At 54.6% G+C, this 14,829-nt stretch overlaps 1 protein-coding gene across 4 annotated transcripts in view; it reads left to right on the forward strand.

Annotated features, from left to right (window-relative positions):
• Window positions 1-2,331: 2,331 nt before the first annotated feature.
• MGRN1 (mahogunin ring finger 1) overlaps window positions 2,332-14,829 on the forward strand; it is a 36,767-nt gene continuing 24,269 nt past the window's right edge. For 3 of the 4 annotated variants that reach the window (XM_065924256.1, XM_065924257.1, XM_065924255.1), the window contains exon 1: window positions 2,332-2,575. In XM_065924256.1, the coding sequence (XP_065780328.1) occupies window positions 2,488-2,575 (88 nt within the window). In that variant the 5' untranslated portion in view covers window positions 2,332-2,487. The remainder of the gene's footprint in view (window positions 2,576-14,829) is intronic. The other variant, XM_065924254.1, reaches the window with a different exon arrangement.

Genomic DNA, 14,829 nt, shown 5'->3' on the forward strand with positions numbered 1-14,829 from the left:
TTCCGTGTATTTCAAGTCCTAGCCTAAATGTCACCTCCTCAGAGAAGCCTTCCCTGACTCCCCTAGCAATAGTAGGTCTCTCCTAGTATTTCACTGCACCTCAGGCCACTCCCCTATAGCACCCACTGCATTTTACTTATATACTTGCTCACCTTTAGTGTCTGTTTCCTCACTAGATGTTCCGTATCTGGTGGTTTCCACCATTTAATCTCTATTACCTGGCTCTTTGCCTGGCTCACTGCTTTTCATATAGTAGCTGCATGATAAGTATTTGTTGAGTAAATAAATGAATCAGCCAAGATGTTGATAGTAGAACCAGTATCAAATCAGAAAGTGCCTGTCTTCCACTGGCGCATGGATAAGCACAGAAAAGTGTACGTAAAGTCCAAAGCTCTGTTAAAAGGAGTGTTTTAATTGATCCAACACCAGCCCATGGAAATGACTGCCATGGCCACGATCTGTAGGGAGGACTTTCTCTTAGAATTTTTTGTCAGTGGGAACATCTAGAACCACAGTACGCTCCTTCCCTCCCCACAGGCAGGGAGACTGATCAATTGAATGTTGTGTTGGTATTATCTGTTTGTGTATATATGACTCAACAGTGCTATGTGATTCAACAGAAAGAAATTTGAAGTGAAGGAAGAATGGTCGCATGGGGTGGGGGTATCCTCAGGCCCATCTGGGAGCAAGAGACAAGAAATCTGGTACTGGAGCATTCCTGTGTCTGGGTGATGGGGGTTGGGGGTGGCAGGGGAGTGTGACATTAAAAAGAGTGGCCTGGTTCAAATTCCAGCTTTATTACCACTTATCTACTATGCAAACTGAGTGGGATACTTCACTTCTGCCAGCCTCTTTCCTGTTTCTGCTTATTGGGAATGAAAACAGAAACTACGGCAGAGAATTCATGGATAGTGTTCAACACCAACGTCTGGCACATAGTAGTTGCTCAGTAAATGGGGTTCTTGGTTGCATGGCAGAGAGGTTAGTTAGATCAGGCTCCCCCAAGACCTACACTCTCCCTTACAATCACACAAGTCCTTCACTTACTTTGACTTTTGGCTTCCCATGCCCCCTGAAAATAGGAAGGTTGGATTCCGGAGTCCTGAAAGGTGTTAAGACTCACTTTAATGTGGACAGTGGTAAATTTACCACCTAAGACTCCTAGCCAGCCTCTGCCCTCCCTAGCTGCTTTATACATATACATATACATATATATATAATTTATTTGTTTGGCTGCGCAGGGTCTTGGTTGTGGCATACGGGATCTTTCAGTCTACACTGAGGCATGTGTAGTGTTTTAGTTGAGGCATGCAAACTCTTAGTTGCACTATGTGGGATCCAGTTTCCTGACCAGGGATGGAACCCAGGCCCCCTGCACTGGGACCACAGACCACCAGAGAAGTCCTCCAGCTCCTTTCTTAATAGAACAGGCTTGTCTTGGGAAGCCACTTTCTTCTCAGAAGAGCCGTTTCTCACCTGAAAAGTTGGTAAAAACAGATCCTCACTTGCCTGCTTACAGAATTTTGTGTGAATCACAAGCCAGGAAAGTACCTTGAGGAGGCTTTAACTCTAACCCGGATTCTCTTTGTTTATTTATAAATATTTATTCAAATGGAAAGTTGGGGAATTCCCTGGCGGTTCAGTTAGGGTCTAACATGGATTCTTTGAACTTGGCTTAAGCACCCTTAAGCCCTCTCTTCTTTGTGCTTCCGCTTCCCTGTCTCTAAAATGGGGAGAGGTTTACTGCCTCTGAAGGGGATTTGATGTCTTCAAAATAATTGTTCTGGACGTGGAGACGGAGAGATGCCTTGAGTTCTGGAAAAGGTGCTTCGCTTCCCGTGTAGTCACTCTTGCAAGCAATCTTGGGTTCCACCCCCAGCTTTTCTTTGCCGGGTGGCAGGTGAGGGTCTGCCCTCTGCTGGCCGGGCCAGGAGATCAAACCCTGGGAAGTGGGGAGAACCATGGTAGCTCAGGAAGGTATTTCAAAGAGGGAGTAAATGGAAGGCGTTGATTTCCTCGAGAGGTATCTGTACGAACAAACTATTAAAAAGCCAAAGACTTACGATGTTAGTCTCCTGCTCTGGAATGCAAAGGGATGGATAGTTTGCAGGGCGGTTGATGGTCACTCCCCTCTGGACTCAGGTTCATTTGGTTTATCCCGGAGCGTTTGTCAACAACCTCGGCGAGCCTGGACGCGGAACTTTCTGGGAAGTGTAGTTTCCAGTCGGGCTACCCACGCCACCGCTCGGCCCCCACAGCGTACGAGGGGACTCTATTTCCCGAGGTGCTTCGCGCTCCGGGGGGCGGAGGGCTGCCGTGGCGTCGGGCCCTGGGCCGAGCCGGGGGTGGGGGCTCGGGGAGGCCGTGCGCCCGCGGCCGTGGGCGAGCGTCCGTGCGGCCTGGTCCGGGCCGTGTCCGCGTGAGGACGCCGCCGCCGCCGCCGCCGCCCGCCCGGCCCCCCAGCCTCGGCCTGGCCCGCCGTGCACCATGGGCTCCATCCTGAGCCGCCGCATCGCGGGCGTGGAGGACATCGACATCCAAGCGAACTCGGCCTATCGCTACCCCCCAAAGTCCGGTGAGTGGCCGCCCCGACTCCGGCCTCGATCCCGGGCCCCTGCCCCGGGCGCGGACGGCGAGGTGCGCGGGCTGGAGCGCGCGGGGGCGGGCAGCGGGCGGCGAGACCAGGGCGCGGGCCCCTCGGCGGAGGGTGGTCTGGGGGCCCTGCTCGGCCCCGCGGCCCTCCCTGCAGCTTCACTGTCTGGGGCTCCACGCGCCCTCCACCCAGACCCTGGGGCGAGGGTCGGCCCGGCGCTGACTGCCGCGGCCCGGCCGGGTGACCTTGGGTCAGTCAGTTCGCCCCTGCGCGCTGCACGCTCACACGGCTGCACACCCGGGAGACACTCGATAGGAAACCTCCCCAAGGACCGGGGTGAGGTTCTGGGGCTCGCATCTGGCAAGGATTTAACCCCATGCCCGGCGCTTTGCTTGCGCTTACAAAGTGGTCATTGTCAAAGGGATCGACATCACTCCATTGCTGGTTTTCGCCTTCTTTAGTGGCTCGGGTTCTGTTCAGTCTCCCGTCCCGTCTGGACAGAGGCTTAGCTCTCCCGTGACCTGGCGCGTGTGTTTAGTGGGTGGGTGGGAAGGCGCTGGGGAGTGGGCCTGGGCCCAGGGAGGCATTACTGTCCTTGGGAGAAGAGCTGGGAGTCCTTGCTGGAGAACCAAAGGATAGTTGGAGGGGACCTACCAGGTTCTCCAGACCCGCTTTTGTGCCTGAGAGATGTGGGCCACCAGGAAGGAAGTGACTTTCCCAGGGTCTCAGAACTGGACCAGGAGTCGGACTCCCAGGCCAGCTGTCCCCCTCCCATCCCCGCACCCCACCCCCACCCCCCCACACTGCTTTCCTGCCTCTCTCTGATGGGGAGAGTGGCCTGACCTGGAGGTTTAGCTCGGGTTCCTCATGCTCCATCTCCTCATCTGGTCGTTTGCCCGGGAGGAGGACAGGGCATTTGGGCCTCATGGGCACTTTCAGACTGGGGCCTTCGATTCTGACTTCTGAAGCATTGCAGCCGGTTGGTGGTTTCTTGGCCTCTCAGTTGGCCTGCAGGCATCCCCCAGGCCAGGTTTCCCCTGAATATGGTCCAGGACCATGGGGAAGCTTGTTTAAGGTGTGTTCCCTGGACTCTGCCTGACACTTCCTGGGGGTCTGCTGGAGGCCTAAGAACCTGCATCTAAAACCCATTCCCAGGGTGAGTTGACTGTCCACTCAAATTTGAAAACTGCTTTGCTCTCATTTTGGAAGGGGAAAGAAGGCAAGTGTCTGGGACCACCAGAAATAAACTGAGTGGGGACTAGCACAGTTGGGGCCAGTCAGAGCTGGGCAGAGGGCCATGTTCCCTGATAGGCATGGGAGACCTCCATGCCTTCTTGATCCCTGGCACAAGGACAGGGCAGCCCAGGCTGGTGTGGGGATCCCCTGCAGGCTGACATCCCAGACCTGATGGAGCAGTCAGTTGTTTGAAGTCATCCTCTTCCGTCTCTCATGTTCTTCCTGGTAGTCTTTGACTGAGTCTTCCTAGTCTTAGGCAAGCCACCTAGCCCGCTGGGTCACAGTTTCCTCATCTGTAAAATGGGCTGCTCCTCATACAGTGCTTAGCACCTAAGACGTCTTCACAAGTCAGCTGCTATATTGGCTTATAGAGGAAACTAGGTGATCCATTCAGATTCTGATAGCAGTTAGCTGTGGCTTGGCAGGGACAGCAGTAAGTTTAAGGTGGTCACCTGGGACCAGAGCAAGTCCCTTCAGTGGGGCACTTGGAAAATAAATCACAAATGCAAGGCACTTAGAGCACTGCTTTTGGATTCTGAGTGGCAGACCTTGTTAATCAGTCCAGACACCTGTACCGATCCTGGATGCCCGAGTCAGGCACAACTAATCGACTGGGGCTGGCACCCAGGTGAATGCCATGCGCACCTCGGTTTTGCTGCCAGCGAGGTTAGTGCCCTCCTGGGCCTGTCCAGTCCGAAGGCTGTCCTTTCTGCTTCCTTATCCCTCGGGCCACCTTGTTCTGGGAGGCAGTTGGGGACCTAAGCAGGACTTGAGTATGTTTCCTCAAGAGTGGGCTGTGGATGGAAGGGGGGTTGAGATGATTTTAGGGACCCATGGACTGTACAATCAGTTTATGAGAAGGTTGTTTTCTTTTCAGGTCTCTGCCAATTTCGTTGATTGTGTTACGGACAAAGAATCATTGGAAGCTAGAACTTGCTTGAGATCTTTTTAAAAATTTTTATTTATTAATTTATTTTTGGCTGAGCTGGGTCTTTGTTGCTGCATGGGCTTCTCTCTAGTTGCAGCGAGTGGGGGATACTCTCAAGTTGGGGGACTCGGGCTTCTCATTGCAGTGGTTCTCTTGTTGCAGAGCACTGATTCTAGCTCAGGCTTCAGTAGTTGTGGTTCCGGGGCTCCAGAGCACAGGCTCAGTAGTTGTGGCCTGTGGGCTCAGTTGGGCTTCCCTGGTGGCTCAGCTCTAAAGAAGCAGCCTGCAAATGCAGGAGACAGCAGGGATGTGGGTTCGATCCCTGGGTTGGGAAGATCCCCTGGAGGAGGACAGCAACCCACTTCAGTGTTCTTGCCTGGATAATCCTATGGACAGAGGAGCCTGGTGGGCTACAGTCCACGGCTTGAACCTATGTCTCCTGCATTGGCAGATGGATTCTTTACTACTGAGCCATCCAAGAAGCCCTGCTGATATTTATTTTTAACACCTCTGTAACACTGTCCAATTTTTTTCTGACTTTATTGAGATACAGTTGACACATAACACTGTATAAGTTTTAAGTATATAGTCTAATGATTTGATATGGGTATATATCCGGGAAATGATTATTGCAATAAGGTTACCTGTGTGTGTTGGGGGTGGGGGGGTGGGGGGAGAGGACTTTTAAAAATCTCCTGTCCAATTTTCTTTTGCTTCAAAACTTTCAGCTTGCACTGTAACAGTATGTAGCTTGAATTTAACAGCATTCACTTTGTTTTCATTGTATTTATTTATTTTACTCATAACAGCTTTATTGCGGTATCAGTCCTGTGCAGTACAACTCATTCTTTTTAAACCTGTGATCTGGTGACTTTTTGTAAGCTTACAGAATCGTAAAGTCGTCAGCACAGTCAGTTTCAGACCTTTCCATCACCCCTTAAAGTCTCCTTGCCTTGAGCCTGTTCACAGGCGCTCTCCGCCGTCACCCCCACCCCCATCCCATCCCTGATCTGTGTTCTGTCTTTACAGTTCGCCCTTCCTGGACATTTTGGATGCTGGAATCAGCCTTTTTGTGTGTGTGTCTGGCTTCTCCCACTTAGGATGACGTTTCTGAGGCTCACCCATGTTGTGCTTTGCTGTGTGGTTGGAGTGCGTTTTGTCTATCTGTTCACTAGTTAATGTACACTTGAGGTGTTTTCACCTTGTGGCTCTTAGAAATCATGCCGCTGCCAACATTTGTGGACGCTTGTGTGGTGTGTTCAGTTCTGTTTGGTATACACCTGGGAGTGGAAGTGTTGGATCATCTGTTTAACCTTTTGAGGAACTGCCAGACTGTTTTCCATAATATAATGGTTACTTTATTTATTCCCATCAGCAGTGTGTGAGGGTTCCAAATTCCCAGCATTCTTGTCAACCCTTATTATTGTCTACCTTTTTAATGATAGTTGTCTTAGTGGGTGTAAGGTGGTATCTCGTGGTTTTGATTTGCATTTTCCTGATGACTAATGCTGTTGAGGTCTTTTCATGTGCTTATTGGTCTTTGTATATTCTTTGTGTGCTGGGTGGGGGGCAGGTTAGGGATGGGGTGGGCTTGGCTCTATTAGGCTTGTTCACTTTTTAGAAGCTGAATTATCTTATTACTGAGTGGTGAGAGTTCTTTATGGGTTCTGGAGACGATGATACAATTCATGTATCAGCTCTGTGATTTGTAAATGTCTGGCAGCCTGCGGTTGTCTTTTTCATTTTCTTAATGGTGTCTTTTGAGGAGCAGTTTTAATTTTGGTGAAGTCCAGTTTATCATGTTTCTTTTTTTTTGGCCACACCCTGTGGCTTGTGGGATCTTAGTTCCCCAAGGAAGGATTGAATCTGGGCCCTTGGCAGTGAGAATGTGGAGTCCTAACCACTGTACTGCCAAGGAATTCCCCAATTCTTTTAATGTTTAATGTTTTTGGAATTATACCTTAAAGATCTTTGCCTAGCTCAAGGCCACAGAGATTTTTTTCTCCTATCTTTTTTTTTTCTTAAAATTTTATACTTTTAGCTGAAACATTAAGGTGTGTGGTCCAGTTTGAGTTAATTCTTTTAATGTATAGTTTGAGGTCAAGATGTAGGTTTTTGTGTTTTTATTTCCAGCATGTGGATAGTCAGTTACTTGAGCATCTTTTGTTGAAAAGACGTCTCTTTTCCCATCAAATTGCCTCTGTACCTTCATCGGCGATCAGTTGACGGTAAATTTCTGCACGCCGTTGCCATGCTGTCCCTTGCCCCCGTCACACAGGTGACCGGTCCCCAGCCGAGGGCTGGAGCAAGCGTCGGGACACCTGGCTGGAGCCTTGCAGGAGAAGGGTGCCGCTGCCGGGGGAAGCCTGGGCGCACAGGGTCCCCGCAGGAGCGCCTGGCCGTGGGCTGCTGCTCCTGGGTGACTCGCGTGTCTTTCTGGCCCTGTGTGTCTTTGCGGCCCTGCCCTGGTGTGTGAGGGAGGTCACGGCAGGGATGGGTCGCACAGGAGGAGTGTCAGGAGGGGCCACCAGCCACCCGACCCACCAGCCCCTCAGTTGGATGTGAAATGCTCCCCGGACCTGAACCTTTTGTGTATCAGGTGCGTGTCCTTTCAGACCATTTTCTCCTCCTGTATCTCATCAGAGGGACTTCCCTAGTAAGTCGGTAAGGAATCTGTAACACAGGAGACCCGGGTTTGATCCCTGGGTCCGGAAGATCCCCTGGAAAAGGGAATGGCTACCCACTCCAGTATTCTTGGCTGGGGAATTTAAGGGACAGGGGAGCCTGGTGGGCTACGGCCCATGGGGTCACAGAGAGTCAGACACGACTGAGCGACTGGCACTTTCACTGTCTCATTGGAACTTTGCCATGTCCTCGTAACACTAGACTTTTGTTCTCTTTGGCAAAGGAGCTAGAAATCAGACTGTGCCCTTTGTCTCCCAGCACCCGGGCCTGCACACGGTTGGTGTTTAATAAATGCTTGTGCAGCAGCCTTGTAGAAAACACCCCCTTCTCTAGTGTGCAGGCTGCTCGGACTGGGCTGCACCTTTTTTTCTTTTTTCAAGATTTATGTGACTGTCCTCGGTCTTAGTTGTGGCATGTGGGATCTAGTTCCCCGATCAGGGATTGAACCCGGGCCCCAGGCATTGGGAGCTCGGAGGCTTAGCCACTGGACCACCAGAGAAGTCGCTGGGCTGCATCTTATTCCCTGGGGTGGCAGCTGGGGGTCCATGGGCTTCTGGGCCCGCCACCACGCGATGAGGGGCCCGCTGTGCATGCCAGGAGACTCTGGGTGTGTGCTTCTGTGTTGGTGGCATCTAGAGGTGTCTGCTCGTGACCGCTGCTACCTGGGTTTTCCCTTTCTGAGTGGGGCCTTGCTGACTCTGGTTAGTTTGGTGTCTAAAGGAAAGAACCAAGGCATGTGTTCCAGACGAGGGAGGACTCTCTATGCCCATCAGTGTCCCGGGGCAGTGAGCCTCTGTTCAGAGCCCCGAGGTTGGTGGTGGAGGGGCAGGGCTGGGGAAGAGGCGCACCCGCCCTCAGTGGCCTCTCCTTCCCGCTCAGAGCCCCGTGCCATCGTCGCCGGCATCATGCCCCCTGCACCGTTCATAAGGCAGAGCCAGTTCTGAGCTTCAGCTCACGTGAACTCGGTTTGGATTCTGTCATTGAAAGAGCTGTATAAAGAAGCTGTATCTTCCGAACTTCGGTTGTTAACATTTTTTGTTAAACAACAACAACGAACCTTTCTGCTTTAGGTAAAAGCGGAAACAAAAACCCTTGCAGGTGGCAGTGGGCATCTGAGGGCCTGTCTCCCTGAAGGAGAAGCCATGGGTTGCTTGGGTTTGGAAGCCTGCGGTGGATGCTTGTGCCCTCTGCCCACTGCGGTTCGCTGTGTTGCCTGCCCTCGGGGTTCTGGGGGCCTGGGGGTCCGAGCATCCTTTACGTGGCTCCTGGGCTCTGCTGTGCTGCCCCCTCAGCTGGCACCAGGGGAGGAAGCCTGGGCTTGTGCTGGGCAGGCTGGCTGACTGATGGGCTTTTCATCCCATGCCTGGAGCTTGGCCGTGGCGTAGAGCGCCCGGCTACCCAGGGTTGAAGGGGCACGGGTGTGCACTTCCTCATGGTTGGGGTGGCCTTGCTGTGATGACCACACGCACAGGGTGGGCACGGGCGGAGCTCGGCCCAGCCTTGGGAGAGGGAGTCTCCTCCTGCCTATGGAGCCCTGGCAGGAGGGGCCCTGGATTTGGGGTCCAGAGGCCCTGCGCCCTGAGCTGCCCCGTGACCGTGGGCCTGTTGGTCGCCTGCTCTGAGGCCCCACTTCCGTGCCTCTAGGGTTAAGTTAACCTCTGGTGCCCGGGCCCCTCAGTCCAGACTCTGCGAGTCCTCGGGAGCTGGCGGATGGGACCCGGCCTCGGCCCGAGTGTTCCCAGGCCTGGCAGCTTCCTGGGAAAGTCCTGCACTTCCTGGATGACCTCCCGGGCGGTGACCAGCGCCGCCCTCCTCACCCCCCAGCCGGGGGCCCGTGGCCAGATGCCTGCTCGGAGCCCCTTCCAGTGGGCCGTTCCCATGTGTTTCCGTGTGGTCTGGTACAGGCGTTGAGCCTCACGTTTCTGTGTTATTTTGTGAAACGAGGGGCAGTAGGCCTTGCGTGCCGCCCCCGCAGGTTGGGTGCGGGCTCAGTGAACAACAGTGGAATCGCTCAGTTCTGCCAGCTGCCCTGGCGTCTGCCCAGCTCCTGGGAGTTGGGGGAGCCCAGCCCACCCCCGCCTGGCCCGCACCCTGGCCGTCTGCAGACGAGTCGATGGTGTGGAGCGGAGTGGGGGTCCCTCGATGTCTAGAAAACATGGGCCGACTGTCCCTGAGCTGGGAGCCGGCCACGGCTGCGGAACAGTAGTTTCTCATCTGTTCATCCCATGCAGTGTCGGCTTGGTCCTGGGTGCCCAGTGCCTGAGATGTTGGCCCCCAGAGAGGGTGCTGGCTCCCCCCGGTCAGCCCTGGGGTCCACTGTTCAGATAGCCTCCACTTTCTGTTACCCGGGGGTCCTGTCCCTGCAGATCTGTGATGGCCTTGAGTGACCGGATGCCCTTGGTGCTTTAGGAGGGCCCGAAACGAACTGTGTTCAGTGCTGCAGGAGCATGCGGTGTGTGCACACATGTCCGCGCTCACACTGTCAATACCGGGGAGACGCCGTCACCCGCGGGCGGGCTGGTGGGCACGAGCAGCCACAGCCCCTGAAGCCCCGGTGGCCCCCCCCCCAAGTCTCTGCCCCGTTCCCTGGGAGGCCCACTCGGGCTCCAGCGGAGGTGAGTCGTGCCTGCTCCTGAACTTGGTATAAAGGGAAGCGGGCGCTCTTGGCTCACGTTGGGTGACGCGAAGGCTGAGGCTGTGAGCAGGGCGGCAGCCAGTTTCCTGTCTCTGCCACGTGACGCCCTGGCGTCTGCGGGTTCAGCCGTGAGCTTTCGTGGGGGGCGCTGGGGGGGCTCCCATTTGGGCTCGTGAGTGATGCCGCTGAGGACACTCTTGTGACTGGCTTCTGTGCCCACCAGTCTGATTTCATTGGGTGCCCTTGGCTTTTTCACTTTTTAAAATAATTGCAGTGAATTCCACGTGATGGTTGCCACCCTCCCCAGTGTAAGTGTGTAGTTCAGAGGCATTCAGCACTCGCCCACGGCCATGTGGCTAGCCCCACCGTTGTCCTCCTGTGGAGCTGAAACTCCGTCCCGTCGCCGCCTCCCCCAGCCCGTGACAGCCACCACTGTTTTCTGTGTCCGGTCCTGACGACCCTGAGTGCCCATTCCTCTGGGGCTGTTTCCATTCCTGGCCGTGGGTCTGGCCCCCTCAGGTGGCGTATGTGCGGAGTCCGAAGCTTTTGCAGTGTGGTGGGAGCCTGTTCACATCCCCACCAGAGCTGCAGGGATTCTGCTTCCTCACCGTGCGTGCGTGCGTGCGTGTGCGTGTGTGTGTGTCCTGTTCTGTCGCTTTTCCTTTTAGTATTAGCCATGGATATCCTTTGGCAGTTTTAATTTATTTATTTTTACTTAGACTGGGTATGTTTTTGTATATAGATTACCATTCATTTCTCTTCCTCTTTTTGTGGGACCTTTTGCATATTTAAAAAAAATAATAATACTGGATTTGCTCTATCCTCACTCAGTGGCAGGAGCGTGTTCCTGAATGCTGTTTATTTCGTTGTGAGTTCTCTGGAGACTGACTGGCGTTTACACCAGCTCTCCCAAGGGGAACACGCACTGACAGCCGGGGCGGGCGCGGTCTCTGGAACCCAGGATGGGGATCCCAGCCCGGGAGGCCAGGAGGAGGAGACCACGGAGCCCCGTCCGCCCTGGCCTCCATGTCGCCAGGCACAGAGCTGGCTTCACCCCCGGGGACCCTCAGGGACCAAGTCCTGCAGTCCTGGGCCAGCTCCCGGGGATGGGGGCTGAATCTGGGGACGGCCCGGCACAGTCAGGTGACCATGGCAGCCCCCCAGCTGTGTCAGCGGTTGGGACTTGCGTACACTTGGGGCCCAGCTCCACGTGCGGAGGCCGTGTCTGGAAAAGAGGTGTGTGTGGGAGCTGGGGAGGATGCCTCCCCCTGAAAGAGGTGGAGATTCAGCAAAGCGGAGGCTTTGCTCGGTCAGAACCCTTCTCATTCACTGTTCTTCCCTCCATGGAGGGCGGGTGCGAGCTTTTCACTTACCTTGTCCACTCTGGTACGGCTTTGGCGTGGCAGGGAGGCCAGGAAGCACTGGTGTTTATCCGGTGTCTCCTCACCCACGTGAAGCTTCTTTGCACGATCGGCTCCTTCTGTCATCAGGGCGTTCCCGGTGGCCCTCCTTCCGCAGCCGGTGTTGTTGACCGAGGCCTCATGTCACCTGGAGTGGGGACGCTGAGCCCCAGGAGGTTGAGCTGCACTGAGTCCCCCAGCCCTAGCGTGGGGAGCAGAGGAGCTGTTCCGTGCACGCGTGTGACCGCGACTCTGGGGAGTCCCTGAGCAGGCCGATCACGGCAGGTGGACCCAGGGTTCTAGCTCCTCTGAGTTTTGCGGCAGAGGTTCGTAGTCCGAGGGGCTGTCCCTCACCTGGCGGGTGATCTCATGGGCCTGGAGAGGCTTTCCGCGGTCAGCCCTTTCTGCAGACGGTGCCGTCCTGACCCCTGGGGGGCAGGCCCAGCTGGGGGGTGTCAGCAGCGGGAGTCAGCAAGCCAGGAACTTCTGTGCGGTGGTACAGCGAAAAAGATTTTCGGCTGGTGGAACGGATGGACTGTTCCCGGCCTTCTCGCCACTCCTGCTCCCCTCCGTCCGAGTGGGCAGACACCCGGGTGGCTGAGTGCAGCCCACACCTGGCCTCCCAGGTTCCAGGGCAGTTGCATTTCTTAGCAGGGCCCCCCGGTGTCTCAGTCCATATCACAGTTTATCTGGCAGGGGCATCGTGATTTGTAATAAACATATATTTGGTTTTCATCTGTTTCTGGCACAGAATTCCTCAAATCCTTGGAATTTCCTTGGGGAAGAGTGATACCGTGTAATGGGTGTCTTTTAATCTTCTTAACAGACCCTTTGCAACCACAGCCGAGTTTATGTTAATGAAGTGACCTTTGGAAAGTGTGACTGAGCGCCTGAGCATGTGTGCACACACGTGGGTCCAGACATCTGGACCCTCTGGCCCGGGGGTCTGTCCTCGTCCCCTGGGGCTGCTGGAACGCAGCGTGCTAGCACATTCCTTGTCTGGGGGGCCCTCTTCCGGGTTTTCAGACAGCCGCCTTCTGTGTCCTCACGTGGTAGGAGAGGTGGGGGGCTCTGTGGGGCCTCTTTTACAAGGGCACTGACCCTGTTCATCAGCGCTCCGTCCTCATGACACGATCACCTCCCGAAGGCCCCACGTCCTGACACCGTCACGCTGGGGCTTGGGTTTCAACATGTGAATTTGGGGGGGACACAAACTTTCACTCTGCAGTGGAGTCTCAGACTGCAGTCTCTTGATAAACTCAGGTTTTGATAGCACCCTGGGTGCATAGCCAATGTTTGGGGGAGAACATAGAGGGTGGTGGTTTACGTTCCCACTCTCTCTGCACCTCCTCAAAGATGCTTGAATGTTTGGTGTGGATCCTGCCCAACCCTTTCATTCCACTTGAGTCCAGCTCACTCTCCACGCTGACCAGCACTCTGCCTTTTGACTCTGATCCCAAGGAGATCTTTGCATGTCCTGGCACATAGCTCCTTAGCAGGGTTAGTTCCTTTAAGAAACTAGAATGTTTCCAATTTTCATTTGTAAATGATGGTCACACACACGTGCACAGCCAGACGTGTGAAAGTGAACACACAACACAGGAACCCCAGAAGTCCGCTGCCCGCCTCCACGGGTTGCCATGGAAACAGCCATGGTTTTCCTCATCCTGGAAGACGGTGAACATGGGTAGGCTTCACACCCGCCGTGTCCTTCCACGGCTGACGTGTGTCAGGGACAACGGCGGAGCGCAGGGGTCCCGGGAGCCTCCCGGGAAGGGCGCTCATGGTCTCTCTCTGTCGTCCAGGTCACTGGGACGCCCGTAAGTAGGGCAGAGTCTGAGTCCCTCGGGCAGAGGTGGGGCGAGCCGTCCGAGGCCGAGTGTCCCTCGGCCCCGCAGCAGAGAGGGGACAGAGGCGTGGATTTGTTTTAGCCATAATTTTTAAAACTACAGTTGATACTCTGTAGTTGGTATAGTTGAATTCCATGAACTATACAGTCCATGGGGTCGCAAAGAGTCGGACACGACTGAGCGACTTTCACACATAGTTGATATAACAGCAAAGGCTGGGAACGGTGTGGAGAGGATGGAGCCTTCTTACATTGCAGGTAGGAATGCAGCAGACCTGGGTTCTGTCCCTGGGTCGGGAAGATCCCCTGGAGAAGGAAATGGCAGCTCAGTCCAGTATTCTTGCCTGGAGACTTCTGTGGACTGAGGAGCCTGGCGAGCTAGAGTCCACGGGGTCACAAAGAGTTGGACATGACGAGTGAGCACATACATATGATGTTCCATAAAACCAGGGGTGTTATGTTTATGTAACTTGTCACCACTGTATTCCTTTTCTCTCACTGCGGTTTACTCTGGTTCCTGGTCCACACATGGGCTGGGAGTACACCGTGGCCTCACACATCCTGTCTGGGTTCTCTGCCAGCGGAGCCACCAGGCTGGACTCCTGGTTGTGAGCCTTCCGGCCTAGGCAGCCTTGGCTGTGTCCCCTGTAGCCAAGGCTGCGTTTCTTAGGAGGGACACTGGGATCCATGCGGGGCACCCAGCAGAGCTCGAGGACCCAGAATTCCCTCTGGCTCACAGAATCCACAGGCCCCTGTGGTCACCCTGCCTTTCTCTGTGCCAGAGAGAAAAGGGAGACAGTGGGCAGGTATCAGACTGGAGAGCTTGGGAGAGGTGGTACTTCCAGCCTTTCCCCAGCGAGGCTGTGAGCTCAGTCCTTTGAAGCTGACCCGTGTTCGAGGCCCTGTATCCATCTATTTTTATAAGAAATGTGGATTTAGTGTTTAGGTATTCACGGCAACCCACTCCAGTATTCTTGCCTAGAGAATCCCAGGGACAGAGGAGCCTGGTGGGCTGCCGTCATTGGGATCGCACTGAATCGGACACGACTGAAGCGACCTAGCATGCATGCGTGCATTCTGGGGATATTTAGCCTCAGGTCTCGTGTGGAGAGTTGGGCAGGAAGGAGATAACTCAGATCCACACAGTTTAGACTGTGGTCAGTGCTGAAGTGAAAAAGGTCTTGGAGTTCAGATTTGAGGTGGAGCAGGGTGCTGACTTAGTCTGGGGGTCAGAGAAGGTGTACTTGTTTCCCGGGTGTGTGTGTGTCTTAGTCGCTTAGTCAGGTCCGACTCTGTGACCCAATGGACTGCAGCCCGCCTGGCTCCTCTGCCTACCAGATTCTCCTGGCAAGAACACTGGAGCGGGTTGCCGTTTCCTTCTCCAGGGGATCTTCCTGGCCCAGGGATTGAACCCTGGTCTGCACTGCAGGCAGATTCTTTACCATCTGAGCCACCAGGGAAGCCCACGTGTTTCCTAAGGCTGCTCTAATGAGGTGCCTCAGA

Source organism: Muntiacus reevesi, chromosome 2, assembly GCF_963930625.1.
Source record: "Muntiacus reevesi chromosome 2, mMunRee1.1, whole genome shotgun sequence".
NCBI classification, from domain to species: Eukaryota; Metazoa; Chordata; class Mammalia; order Artiodactyla; family Cervidae; genus Muntiacus; species Muntiacus reevesi.